Genomic DNA, 14,846 nt, shown 5'->3' on the forward strand with positions numbered 1-14,846 from the left:
CTGACAGAATGAACTCCATAACTAAAACTCTGGAGAGAAGAAGCCACATTGAGGAAGGTAGGAAGTACGGAGATGTGGTTTGGAGGAGAAATGGATCACAAGTGCTGTGGAGGGGAGGGATCCCTGGTCACAGACAAAGGAGAGAGAGAGAGAGAAAGAGAGAGAGAGAGGAGCACACAGGGGAATGCACAAGGAAAACACTTCCCCAAAACCATTGGCTGGGAAAACATAAGGGGCTACTTTTTGTGAGTTCTTGCAATCAGTGGGGCTTGAAGAATGGAGTTTGAAAGATCAGTGGCCTTGACTGGGATTGTGCCCTGAAGATGTTGCCCTACTCCCAGAGAGAAGGCAGGCAAACTAACTGGGGCAGATGATGCAGAAACAGTGATCTGAAAAACGCCTGGAGCAGACAGTGGGGAAATTATTCACTCTTCTCAGTGTGCTTCCCTAAGAGGCAGATATCATGGAGATGCCTCTCTGAGGACAAAGGAGCTGGTTGGAACCATTTCCCTTCCCTGCCCCTCATCTTAAACACAGAGCCACCTGCAGGAAGCAAAGTAGCACTCACAGGGCTGCCTAACTGCTTACACCAAGTCCCACACCTGTGCATTCTGGTGGGACTGCCCTTCTTGATCAAGCTTGCCTCAGTGCCAGCTTAGCCAGCCCCTTCCCCCGAAGACCAGCAGAACCTCCTGCCCACACCATGTCTCCTGATCAGAGAGTTCTACAGGGCTTCGGTTCTACTGGAAGCAGTATCAGGTATTATTTAACAAGCAGACCAGAGCACATGTAGTTAAAACTCACCACACTCTGACCAAGGACCAAAGAGTGGCCATTGCAGGCAAGGAGAGCCTCTGCAGACAGCTGACCCGAAGGATAGAGCAGCCAAAACACAACAGCAGAGCTCACGCAACATGCACCACAGACACCCTGGGAAGTGACAGGCCCTGGACACTATATGACCTCTTCTTCATAAAGCCATTACTCTCAGGAGCAGGAAACCAGCTTTTCTAACACAGAGAAGAAGACAGTGAATTAAAACAGATATAAGTAACATGACTGATCGAGAATTTATAGCAACAATCATAAGTATACTCTTATGAGAAAAGAATGGAAAGACTTCAGGGAGACCCTTACCACAGAGACAAAAGAGTTAAAAAAGAAACTGTCAGAAATGAAAAATTTAATAACTGAGATTGGAAACAGGCTTGATGCAATGAACACAAAGCTGGAAGAAGTAGAGAAACAAATAAGTGATAAAGAAGACAAAATAATGGAAAGCAAGGAAGCTGAACAGAAGAGAGAAAATAGGTAAAATAGGTGATGGGGATTAAGGAGTGCACTTGTGATGAGCCCTGGGAATTGTATGGAAGCGTTGAATCACTAAATTGTACGCCTGAAACTAATATTACACAGTATGTTAACTAACTGGAATTTAAACTAAAAAAATTTGTAAATGGTTAACTTTATTATTGGGTACTATGACAAGTGCTACAAAATAAACAAAATGAATAAATATTATGAGATGATTTTTCCTACCATTTGTGGTGAGTCTATTTTTTGATCAGCCAGATTATGAATTTCAGGAGCCAAGAGTAAACTAAAAACTCCTTTAATTCCAGACCATGCTATAACAATTCCCCATCTCCAGTTATAGTCATAATTTACACGCATCAGAACAGGGCTCACTAACACAATAGTAAGCAACCTGTGGAGAGAAAAATATTTTTTTTTTAAGTCACACCTTATGTATTAATGTTATTCATGGTTGACACTACTAAAAACTAAATTTCATAGGAATTTTTTTCAGGAAAGAGAAAATAATTCAGTTTATTGATAAATTGTTCAACTTTTCTGGGATGAACCAAATCTACTGTCTAAATTTTTCATATAATACTCAAGTCTCAAAAAACTGCTGGAAGTTTTAATATACTATTTGGATTTGGGTAGTGTATTTCTGAGAGAAATTTCTTCAAATAACGTTGACAAGCTCATCTATTCCCTGGAAGACCATGACTAGATCAGAAATGAGGCCAAGAGGACACACAGATGATGGCCGAAAAGTAATTATTATTGTAGGCACATTAATAAACTTAGCTTAATCAAATTTTTCTTGAGCTTCCATGAGAATCATAAATTAAATGTCATATAAATAATTTCAATCGGTGCCTATTTCTCTACAGATCATTTTTCTTTTCTTTTTTTTTTTAATTTGAGAATAGTTGACCCACTATCAACATAGTGATCCAAAAACTCTATTCTTATGCTATGCTCACCACAAGTGTCTACTAATAATTTTTCTATAAGACTCTGTATCAAAAATGTAGAATCTATCTTTAGGGGATCTTCACCAAAAGAATATCAGTACTATCCCTCAAATGAGATTTCAGCAGAAATAAAACTGACATGTTCTTAGACTCAAAAAATATATTGTGTATCAGTTACTCAGCTGGGAATTTCACAAGACAGTTTAGAGAATTCCTATCACTGAGAAACAGAAAATCTGCTATTACCATCTATAATGTATATAATGAATTTGGGTAAACCCCTCGGCCTTCCATTCAAGCTTTTTGCAAAGCAATTCTTACCAAACTTTTCAGCTTTACTAAATGATCTTTCTCTGAAATACCATTGAGTCCAGCCAAAATGGAACAACTCATATCACTGCCTGATACCAAAACCAGAAAGGCAGTGTCGCAAAGGCTCTGGAGTCGATCTACCAGGGTTCAGATTTAAGCTTCTTTCACTAACCATGTAAACTTAAGTTCTTTAACCTCTCTAAGCCTCAATTTCATCCTGTAAAGTGGAGATAATAAATAATAATAATTGTACTTGCCTCAAAGGATTATTGTGAAGTTTCAATTACATGGGGCAACATTCATAGGGCTTAGAATGATATTTCGAATGTGGTCAGCACTCAAAACATGTTAGCAATAATTATGTCTTATGTAATTATGTAAGGGGCCTTAGTTTGGCACATCCTCTAAAATGTTTTTCTCAACAAGTCTCTTATGGAAAGCTGACCCAGACGTTGAGGTCCCCTTAGGTTGACTCCTTCCATTAAAGCCTTTCCTCTGGGGAGGTGGAACCATAAGTTCCCACAAGATCTCTAGTACTCCCTAGCCACTTGACTTTGGGCAAGGTACTTGGCCTTTGTTGGCCAGTTTCTTCATCTATAAAATTCTCATTTCCTAGTGTTTATGAAATGAAATGAGATGCCAGATGTGCAGCTGAGTCAAACAAAGGTTCAAAAAGTCATTTATCTTTCTTCATTTTCTGTGACCAATGTCAACTTGCACATAAGCCTCCATGGTAGAAAGAAACAAATTGCATACACATCCTTCCGTGTGAGAGTGACTGAGTGGCGTGCAGTGACCTCAGCAAAAGCAAGGTCCCATGAGAACATCTTATAAAGTAAGCTCGTTGGCCAGGCCTGTTCTGAGTGGGAATGATAATGTTTTCAGAGACACTGTCATGAATTCTTATTGAAGACATGACCATCACGAGTGGGCAATGGTGTTCGAGAGAAAATGTGCTACTGGGGGTCAAGTTTAAACCCCAATTCTGCACTTCAAGAGGGGCAATTCTAGGCAACTTTTTAACCTCCCTGGGCTTCATCTGTGCAATGATGCAATAACACCTACTTCATAAGGTTGTATTAGTATTAATGGCATAATGTACATGGTAAGGGCTTAACAAATGGCTTTATCATAGCTATAGGTGATAATAAATGAGGATGAAAGTCAACAAAAATGTTAGGAGCCATTAATAAGGTCCAGTGTTGTTCAACCATTAACAAACATGTTGAAATGGCTTCCTGGATCTCATCTCCAGAGATGCAATTCAGTACATTGAGATGGCCCATGAATTTTCATCTCTATAAAGTTCATGAGTTGTGCTGATACCACAGCCCCTTCTCATTTTCCAGATGGGACCTGGAAAAGTAAACAGACTTCCCCCAATCGCATAGCAAGTTATTGTCTGGGCCTTGACAACAACATGGGTTTTCTGACTCCACATCCAAAGAGTTCTTGTTGCCCTCACCAGTGGGCAATTCTTATTCTGGGCTGAAGAACCTAAGTCCAGTAAGCAAACTTTAAAATATAATTCCTACCTTACAAAATTCACTGTTGTAAATAAAATGAACATGAAAACCATACTGTGAAATCCCAAATACTTGTTTTGTCCACATCCAATTACAATGCCAAAGAAAGTATATATTAAATGTTGGTATACAGTTGAAAACATTATTAGGAACCTAGGATGAATGGAAAATAAATCACGTTTTAAGCCATGTGTTTTTAAGATAGTTGCCTTTGCACATAAAAGCATGTATCACATTCTATGATTCTTGTCTTAGCAGAGGTCCTTGCCTCCATCACTGTTGCAGTCAACATTTAAAAGTATTTTGTTGGAATTAAAATACACCTAGCTCCATATTCTCCAATACCCTCATCACACCAATGCCCATGGGCTGCCTCTCATAGGAGAATAGTAAAAGCAAGGCATAATATTAAGAATCTCCACCCCCTCTTCCGGTTGGTGATGGGGCAGTTTTGCCAAGATTAGCCGGCATCATATCAAACTGTTGGGGCTGCCGCAGCTGAACCCAGAACCACCTGGTTAACCTTGACTTTTCGATAGCTGACTGGATCACTTCAGTGCCCTCTGCAGGATTTCTCCCTTCATGATTTTCTTGAAAGTCTCTTACCTTGAAAGTCTCTCCAGTCTGCTTTCCCATCTACTGAATTCCTAAAAATCTTGTAAGGCTAATTTGAATCCTGTGTTCTTCATCCTAAGCACTCTCGTTGGAAGTGATCCTCCTTTGAATTCCTACAGTGCCAATTCTCTATACCACCATAGTTCAGAAGCAGACAAGTGACTTAGAATCCCCCTTATTGCTTCCCAAACAGCCACACACCTAGCCCCGCTCCCCAAGATTCTTACTGAGCAGACTAGAACACAGTGGTTAAGGCACAGGCCTGTTCTGGTTCCGTGCGGTAACATGTCTGCATCCAAGCCAGGTTTGACTTCTACAGGCAGATGTCAAGTTCCACTTGCTCTTGGGCCTCCCTCCATTGGGACTTTCCCTTTCAGCTAACTAGGCAAGTGGGTCTGTTCCACAAACCAGTCTCCCTCAAGGTGGGTCTCAAGATCTACACTCGGAAAGAAGCATTAGGAAGCCTCATTTGGGCTGCAGATGGAAACCATGTTCCCTAACACTGCATTTCCCCAATTAAGTAGATGGTCTGATTCTCTCATTCCCAGCTCTTGATTCATCAGATTTAGAACTCAGAGAAAGGAAGGGTATGAGGGGGACCTCTAACCCCAAAGCTTAGTTTTCTGAAATTCAGAAATGATGGAATAACTGAGTAGAAAACTTGTTCAAATGTCTCCATAGAACCTAAAAAACTGCCTTACATATAGTAGGATCCCAATAAATATATAAAATTATTCACGCTTACTAGCTTCTTACAGAAACATGCCCACCACTTAACAATGAGTGCATTCTGAGAAGGGACTCAGTTACGAAGCCTCAAACCTAAGATACAATGTCCAGGTTACGGTAAACATTAAGAGAAGATTGGTTTTATAGGTTAAATAATAAACAATTAAATGAATCATAATGAGTAATTTCTAATGATACTGACAGTATGACTGAGCTCAGGAAAATGTCCAAATTCAGACAAAAAGTGTATGTTCTGTGAACTATTTATTCCCAAGCTTCTGGATTCTAAAGACCGGTTAAGTGTCATTCACCTAACACAAAATTAGAAGAGTTACAGGTGCCAATTTTTTTTTTTTTTTTTTGCCAAGTGAAGTTATTTTTCTAAAAAAAAGTACCATCTTCTAGCACTGGGATTTCATAAAAGAATGAACATTTAAACACCAAAAATGTAGGCAAGCCATAATTTCAGAACAATGGATAGTCCTCTACATTTAAAAAAACAAAAGAGAGAGAGAATCTGGGGCACCTGGGTGGCTCAGTCGGTTGAGCATCTGACTGGCTCAGGTCATGATCTCACAGTTTGTGGGTTCGAGTCCCACATCGGGCTCTGTGCTGACAGCCCAGAGGCTGGAGCTTGCTGCAGATTCTGTGTCTCCCTCTCTCTCTGCCCCTCCCCTGCTCACACTCTCTCTCTCAAAAATAAATAGATATTTAAAAAAATTTTTAAAGTTTTTTAAAGAATCTTCATGGGAAAACTCAAAATTATGGCTTATTTTTCTTATTTTAACATTTGCTTTCATTCGATCCACACTAGGCTATGACTTGGTGTGAAATAACTCTGAAACAATCCTGTAATTTAGCATAGTCTCTCAGAGACAGACTAATTCATTTATCTGAGAAGACAAGCAAATGGTTTTTCCCTCCATCCAGAGATGTTCATATGACACCTTGCATTACCAAATGTAAAAGGCAAGTAAGAGTTTTGCTAGTGTTGCATCTTTCTGCTACTTTTCTTTCCCAGCTCTTCCCATACTAGGATGCTGTCTTTCATGTACCTTATGAAGGAAACAAAGGAATGCAGTCTTTTTTAAACTTCCCACAATCCAAAGTAAATTTTTTTTTTATCAAAGAGTTATGTATAAAATGACCACAGCTTCTGAGCCACGGATACATTATTCATAAAAAGAATATCAATCGATGGGAATGCAAGCTGGTGAAGCCACTCTGGAAAATAGTATGGAGGTTCCTCAAAAAAATAAAAATAGAACTACCCTACAACCCAGCAGTTGCACTACTAGGTATTTATCCAAGGGATAAGGGTGTGCTGTTTCAAAGGGACACATGAACCCCAATGTTTATAGCAGCACTATCGACAACAGCCAAAGTATGGAAAGAGCCCAAATGCCCATCGATGGATGAATGGATAAAGAAGATGTGGTATACACACACACACACACACACACACACACACACACACACACACACAATGGAGTATTACTCGGCAATCAAAAAGAATGAAATCTTGCCATTTGCAACTACATGGATAGAACTAGAGGGAATTATGCTAAGTGAAATTAGTCAGTCAGAGAAAGACAAGTATCATATGACTTCACTCATATAAGGGCTTTAAGAGACAAAATAGATGAAAATAAGGGAAGGGAAATAAAAATTATATAAAAACAGGGAGGGGGACAAAGCATAAGAGACTCATAAATATGGAGAACAAACAGAAGGTTACTGGAGGAGGTGTGGGAGGGGGGATGGACTAAATGGGTCAGGCGCATTAAGGAATCTACTCCTGAAATCATTGTTGCACTATATGCTAACTAATTTGGATGTAAATTTTAAAAAATAAAAATTTTTTAAAAATCTCAGATATAATGTTTGTCTATTTCTCCTTTAAAATTTGCCAATTTTGTGGGGCGCCTGGGTGGCGCAGTCGGTTAAGCGTCCGACTTCAGCCAGGTCATGATCTCGCGGTCCGTGAGTTCGAGCCCCGCGTCGGGCTCTGGGCTGATGGCTCAGAGCCTGGAGCCTGTTTCCGATTCTGTGTCTCCCTCTCTCTCTGCCCCTCCCCCGTTCATGCTCTGTCTCTCTCTGTCCCAAAAATAAATAAATGTCGAAAAAAAAATTTTTATAAAAAAAATAAATAAATAAAAAAATAAAATTTGCCAATTTTTGCTTCATGCCGTTTGTAGTCTTTTTTGTTAAACGTGTCGATGTCAACAATTGTTGGTACCTTAAGTTCTTTCAAATATAACTGGTAATGAATTTAAAAAGAAAAAGGTGAAAAAAGTTATGAAATGTGTCCAAGAAGGCAGAACAACTTAAGCACTAAACTTCTAAGATATCTATACCAAGTATACAATAGGAGACTTACTTAGTAATTGTTAACTCAATCCTCGGTTTAAAGCTTAAGGAATCTAAATTCAGTCCTACAGTGACTAACGCAATCATTCCTGACATTCCCAAAAATTCCACTGGAGAGAAAAAAGTGAACAAAATTAGTTGCATTCAAATCTGCACACGGAGGTACTTTATCTTGAGAAGAATTGGTGAGAAACTGAAGAGTCCTATTTCTTGGAAAATTGCCTCAAGGGATTGGCCTAATCCTGTAGATTAGGGGTCAGCAAACTTTTTTGTAAAGGACCATATAGTAAATATTTAGTCTTTGTGGACCACATGGTCCCTGTTGCAACTACTCAGTTCAGCGGCTGTAGTGCAGAAGCATAGATAATATGTAAATGAATGGATGCCTGATAAATAGTAGACAGAAATTTGAAGCACTTTGGAGCAAGGCAGACCTGACTGCTCTGAGAATGTGACCTCCTTTTCCTCTATTAGCACCCCTGCATCTGTAAAATGGGTTTAAGAGAATAATGCCTCATAGAGTTGTTGTGAGGATTAAATTAAATAACATGAAAATTGCTTGGCACCTCTTTAAATAAAAAAAAGTATATATATATGATAGTCACTATTATTATGCCATTGTTTTTATACATCCGCTTTCCTGCTTAGTAAATTAATACTGTTTATTTGAAGAGGATTTTATTATTCCTTTGGTGTATCTAATCACTTCAGTCCACTTTAGATTTCTTTTTTTTTTTAATGTTTATTTTTGAGAGAGAGAGAGAGAGAGAGAGAGAGAGAGAGAGAGAGAATGAGCGAGGGAGGGGCCCAGAGAGACGGAGACACAGAATCTGAAGCAGGCTCCAGGCTCTGAGCTGTCAGCACAGAGCCCGACACAGGCTCAAACCCATGAACCACCAGATCATGACCTGAGTCGAAGTCGGATGCTCAACCGACTGAACCACCCAGGCGCCCCAGATTTCTTTTTACCTTCTTATCTAACTGATATAATATGAATAACAAATGACAGTAAAACCAGTAGTGCTCAGAAGTGTGCTGAAAGGGAAATTGTCTCTCAAAATCTTAGTTCCCCTGCCCCATAATTAGTATTACTGTATTTTGTTTTATTTTATTTTTAAAAGTTTATTTATTTATTTTGAGAGTGAGAGAGAGAGCATGAGCAGGGGAGGGGCACAGAGAGGGAAAGAGAGAGAATCCCAAGCAAGCTCTGTGCTGACAGACCACGAGGGGCTCAATCCCACGAACCGTGAGATCATGACTTGAGCCAAAACCAACTGAGCCACCCAGGTGCTCCAGTATTACTGGATTTTAAAGGTCATCTTTCTCAGTAATAGACAGTACTTGGAGACAACGTCTGCTATGAGGAAACCAGTAAATGACGTTATTTAAAACTGATGTCATTGGGATGCCTGGGTGGCTCAGTCGGTTGAGTGACCGACTTCAGCTCAGGTCATGATCTCACAGTTTGTGAGTTCGAGCCCCGCATTGGGCTCTGTGCTGACAGCTCGGAGCCTGGAGCCTGCTTCCGATTCTCTGTCTCCCTCTCTCTCTGCCCCTCCCCTGCTCATGCTCTGTCTCTCTCTCAAAAATAAATAAACATGAAAAAAATTTAAAACTGATGTCATCTTATTTCATATAATCCCAATGTTATAGGATTACATGGTATGAATGCATACATTAATATATGTATGTGTGTTTATATGTATTTTTTAAAGGCTGAGTACATATACCAAAATGTATCCATAGTCTAATTTATAACATAGGTTTATTGGTGATTTTTTTTCTTTGACTTTTCAGAATTTTTCCAAAATTCTACAATAAACATGCATTACTCTTATAATTAGGTGACATTTTTACAAAATTACAAATGCTATTATATTTAATAATATTCTAAGTGTTCTGAAGGGGCGAAAAATCATGGACCATGTAATAAAGAAAGTAATTTTCATCAGCACGAACCCCAGTAGTCATAGGGAACTCAATGTTTTTCTGACTCAATGGAAAAAAACTACCACAGAGAACTGACGCTGTGGACAAGTGGCTCTCTCAATCTTTGTCTCTCTCTTCCTCTCTCTGGTTTAGAAAAAGTGAAGGTCCCCCTAAAAGGAGAATCAAAGGGAAATTTTTTTTCCCTAAAAGCACCAGGATTCAAGACTGGATGTATTTCTAACTAAAATATATTTGGATGATGACAGAGGGCCTTTATAATCTAGACCAATGACTATACAAAGAGACACTGGAGAGCATCAGCACAGGCAAGAAGGAGATGCATTGTTTGTAGAGAGTTTTAAAACAATGGAACTTTAAATGTTGTCTGCTCTTTATTATCTTCATTCCCCAGAAATTGTGAATAACATCACTTGATATAATATTCCTCATGCTTAGATTAAGCCCCTCTCTTGGTACACCTCTGGCTTTTATAAAACCTACCATGTTTCATGAATTATGCACTGACTCTTAAAGTGCCTTTTCTGTCCTAAATTGAAACTTTCTTCCATGGGCTGATATATGAATATTTCCAACTGCACTACCTGTGAACCAACAATGTTCCAGAAGCATTGTGCCTTTTGTGAGGCAATGTCTGTGCCATTTATTTTTTTTGTTTTGTTTTGTTTTGTTTTGTTTCATGGAAAAGAATGAATATTTTTATACAAGTCCAGGTTTCATGAACTGAACACAACAGAGACAAAAATGGAAATTACTGTATGTGCTCAAAGAGGTGACACTGTAACCTCAATCAGAGGCTCCCTGGGCTTTAGCCAGTTGACTGAGTGTTCATTAGCAAAGGGGGGAAAAAAAAACAAAATTAGATAACATAACAGAAATGTAACATTGGAGAGTGTGTGCATTAGAATTTTATCTGTGTTTAGCAATGGAATTTCTGGCAATGAAACTTCTCGTGATAACATGTCTACCACTGAAATAATTAAACATAAGAGTAAAGGACCACCCAAAGTGGTTTTTTAATCCCTGAAGCAGAGGAAAGTGCAATGGAGGAGGGAGAATATCGGTTTCCTGGCGCTGCTGAAAAAGAGTTCCACAAACTATCTTAAACAACAGGAATTTATTGCCTCACAAGTTCTCGAGGCCACAGGTCCAACATCAAGCCTCCCTCAGCAGTGGTTTCTGAGACTGAAAGGGACAATCTAGTCCAGGCCTCCCAAGCACTGACCAGAAGCACCTCCCTCTTTCAGAAGGAAAGTGGAAGGGAACCAACGTTTGTTAGCTGCCCGAACTTGAGTTCAGTGGTGAGCTAGTAAATGTTTAAAAGCAGCTCTCCGGAGGTTAAATGAGTTTTTAAAAGTCCCTGATGGACAGTGTCTGCCAATTTCCATGGTGTAAATACTCGCAATATGACCAATTTCAACACGATGTCACCTGAACAGAGCTGTGAAAGAGATGTGTACAGTCAGCTCTCGCAAGCGGCTAAGAGCTGTCTCCAGCCTATCAGCATGAGCAAGTCATTGGACATACATTATCTTGTTAGTGCCAAGAGTACCCCTATAGGCTAGGTGTTTCTATATCACTTTTATAGATGAGGAAACTAACTAAAGCTTAGAGAGGTTAAGTAATATTCCAAGGTCAGCAAGCTAATAAATTGTGAAGGTGGGGGTTGAATTCAAGTCTGCCTAACTCCAAAACGCTTCAAGGACTAGTATCAGTGTATTCAACCAACATGTGTCAAATTACTTTCAGGCATATAGGAAGCACTGGGGTTGGCTGGGAGAACACAGAAAAGAGAATAAATAAAAAGATGAAAAAGAGACAGCCTCCACATCAAGGAACTCATGATCTGGTGGAAGAAATGGAAATACTAATTTTTAAAATTTTTTTCTCCAGATATTTAAGGCATCCATAAAAGTTTCACAGGGAGAAGAAAAAAAAAAAAAGAAAATTAGGAATCTGAAGGAAATGACCATTCAGTGAACGCCTTCTGTACTTTTACTGATTCAAGGCAGTAAGCAAGTCCCAGGTGGCAATCTACCTAGAGCGGAAGCAGAGCTTTTAGGTAACTGGAGATGACAAGAGTAATTAAGCTTTTGATGCTTCAGGTCTTTCATGGGTGTAAGTTGCCCCACTATGTGGGGTGAGAGCAGAAGCAGGATTTGACTGTTTCGATGCAGTTGCTATGGCTCTTGGGGACTGGTTAGCTCAATCAGGCTAGTAAAAATCCTTAATTGCCAATCCCACTGGACTAAACTAGCAAATTATTGCAGGTCTACCAGTTAGGCACTTTGACTCCTACGATTATTCTACTTTCCTGCTTCTTTTCCAGATACAGGTATACCTACCTGATTTCTCCCTCTACTCTCCTGCCTCCTAGCCTCTGGTGAGGGCCGCCATTCCTACAGGCCCCTCATTGTGAAGCCCAAGGAATGAAAGGCAGCTGAGCTGCAAAGACCTCAGGAGCATCTCTCCTGGTTCTCTCATTTTAGAGATGGGTTGCTAAGGGTCAGAGCAGGAATCAGCACTGAGCTGATTCCAGGGGACTGCCAATGACTAAATGTAAGGTCAAAAGGTGGAGTTCAAAAAGAATAAGAGAGGGGTGCCTGGGTGGCTCAGGCAATTAAGTGTCCAACTCTTGATTTTGGCCCAGTCATGATCTCGTGGTTGGTGGATTTGAGCCCTTAGCTGGGCTCTGCGCTGACAGTGCAGAGCCTGCTTGGGATTCTCTCTCTCTCTGCACCTCCCTTGCTTACTCTCTCTCAAAATAAATAAACATTTTTTAATTTAAAAAAAAGAGCAAGAGAGTAATTACATAGAGAAATAATGCAAAGGGAAGGTTGTAATTAAGGAGATGTTAAGAGAGAGTAGGAAAGAGCTAGAAGTAGCAGAAGAATAACATGACAAGATGCACAGAGGGGCTGCAACAAGGGGGAAGCAGTTAGGAAGAAGCAAATGATTCAAGATCAACGAAGAAGAAAAGTACATAAAATTCACTTTGAGGGCAGCATTTTTTTGTATTTGTTTCTGCCTTACCAACGTAGAAAGTCAGGTACACCATTGAAATGCAAAGAATGACACTAGTTAGTGTATTGCTAAAGAGGTCAGTCAATATAAACTGAATGATTCTTGCACACGAATATCCACATATTATGCTTCCAAAGATGCCCAAGCAGAGGCCCGTGATTACATGTAAGTCTAGAAAAAGAAAATAAGAAAGAACAGAAGTTGAACTGTAACTTTCGTTTCTTTCATTGATGGCAGATGGGTCTATGTGCTTTGGTTTGCTTTTGAGATTTTGAATCGGGACCTTGTCCTTCAGCAAGTGGGAGTTTCAGGAAAGCCTGGTAAAACAGACTTTCTGGGGACATTTCCCTAATAGTCTGTAGCTTGAGGTTTGCTTATCCAGGAAGAGCAGACTCAAATGTCCTCAGAAGCCAGGCAAGTGAAAAGCCTGTAACAAACTAGAAAGTGAATCTCTGACCAAAAAAACATCCAAATTCAAACTGTTTACACACTATATTAGGGCCAAGCAAATCGTGTCCAGGGTCCCCACCAATCTGAAGTCCATTTGTGACTCCCAGCCCAAGGGCATTTGGGAAATGGAGAAGAGAAATTTTCTGTAGTCACCAAAACTGGGGGCAACAATGGCAGTCAGCGAGCGGGTGTCAGACAATGCCAAGGTCAGTCCTAAATAACAAAGATTGTCCCACCCCAAATGCCTATAGCTCCCCATTGAGAAGCACTGCACACCCCTCTTTATCACCAATATTTCTTTTTCCTTTTAGCACCTCTCTCCTCCTAAAACTATCACATTCTGCCTTCACCCTCAGGCTCAAATCCAGGATCAAGTCCATTTTTTTTCCTTTTTTTAAGTAGGCTCCACACCAACGTGGGGCTTGAATTCATGACCCTGAGATCAAGAGTCAGATGTTCTACCCACTAAGGCACCCAGGTGCCCCTAATCAATTCTTAACATCCACTCACTGAGATCCAGATTGATCCAGGAAAGCAGTTACTTTGAGCCAGATGATGTGTGTGTGGTGGGGAGAGAAACTAAATCATTTTTTTACCATTCTTTCCCCCATGCTGTCCAAGAAAACATCTATATGGTAATTATTTTCTTGTTATCTGATATATGCTATTTTAACTGGTCCAAAAGTAAAATATAGAGAATGCAGTAAAGTTAAGACATCTTGAATGTATTTTAACTTTGGTGTGAATTGAAATGCATCATAGAAGAATGATTTTAGAAAATATGCATCGGAGGGGCACCTGGGTGGCTCAGTCAGTTAAGCGTCCAACTCTTGATTTCAGCTCAGGTCATGACCTCACTGTCTGTGAGATCAAGGTCCACGTTGGGCTCTGTGCTGACAATGTGGAAACTGCCTGGGATTCTCTCTCTCCCTCTCTCTCTCTGCCCCTCTCTCTCATGCACACTTACTCTCTCTTTCTCAAAATAAATAAATAAACAATTTTTAATAATGCACTCACACCTTAGAAAATATTCACAGGAAAATAAATGCTCTTACCTCTAAGTATGGAAATGTGGAGTAAGTTGTTCCGAAAAAGTCCAAAAAGTATGGATGTGAAGCCACAAATTATCATTGATTCTCCTCTTATGATATCAGTATACATTTTGGAAATGCCTGGAAAAGGAAATATAAAATGTAATTTAATTTGGTACATGAAAATGATGCTCTTGCACAGGAAACACAAAAATAAAAGAGAAGGAATATGCTGACAGAAAGAAAACAGCCATGACTGGGATGGGTCTGTAAGGCAACCACCATTTTTAATTTCTCCATGTGCTTTTTTTTATATCTCCAACGACAAGGGAACATGACAATAGCATTCTCTGAGGTGTCCATGGCCTCAAACCATGCTTGAGTTTTAGAATGAGACAAAGTACTTCTCAGCGTGACACAATATTTAGCTTGAATAAACAGAAGTCATTCGACTCCACAAAAATCACATTTTAGAAATAAGTACAAAGGATGACCCAGCGATTCTACTTCTAGACATATGCTCAAGAGAATTGAAAACCTACGTCCACACAATTTTACATGAATGTTCATAGCAG

The 14,846-nt window shown here is 39.7% G+C and overlaps 1 protein-coding gene across 8 annotated transcripts in view; it reads right to left on the reverse strand.

Annotated features, from left to right (window-relative positions):
- The window catches only part of SLC9C2 (solute carrier family 9 member C2 (putative)), an 86,772-nt gene that overhangs the window by 53,827 nt on the left and 18,099 nt on the right, over positions 1-14,846 (reverse strand). For all 8 annotated transcript variants that reach the window (XM_045048622.1, XM_019821631.3, XM_045048625.1 and 5 more), the window contains 5 exons: positions 14,296-14,412; positions 12,800-12,961; positions 7,830-7,929; positions 4,115-4,258; positions 1,540-1,708 (listed from right to left, as the gene is read on the reverse strand). In XM_045048622.1, coding sequence (XP_044904557.1) covers positions 1,540-1,708; positions 4,115-4,258; positions 7,830-7,929; positions 12,800-12,961; positions 14,296-14,412 — 692 coding nt within the window. The remainder of the gene's footprint in view (positions 1-1,539; positions 1,709-4,114; positions 4,259-7,829; positions 7,930-12,799; positions 12,962-14,295; positions 14,413-14,846) is intronic.

The sequence above is a fragment of the Felis catus genome, chromosome F1 (assembly GCF_018350175.1).
Source record: "Felis catus isolate Fca126 chromosome F1, F.catus_Fca126_mat1.0, whole genome shotgun sequence".
NCBI classification, from domain to species: domain Eukaryota; kingdom Metazoa; phylum Chordata; class Mammalia; order Carnivora; family Felidae; genus Felis; species Felis catus.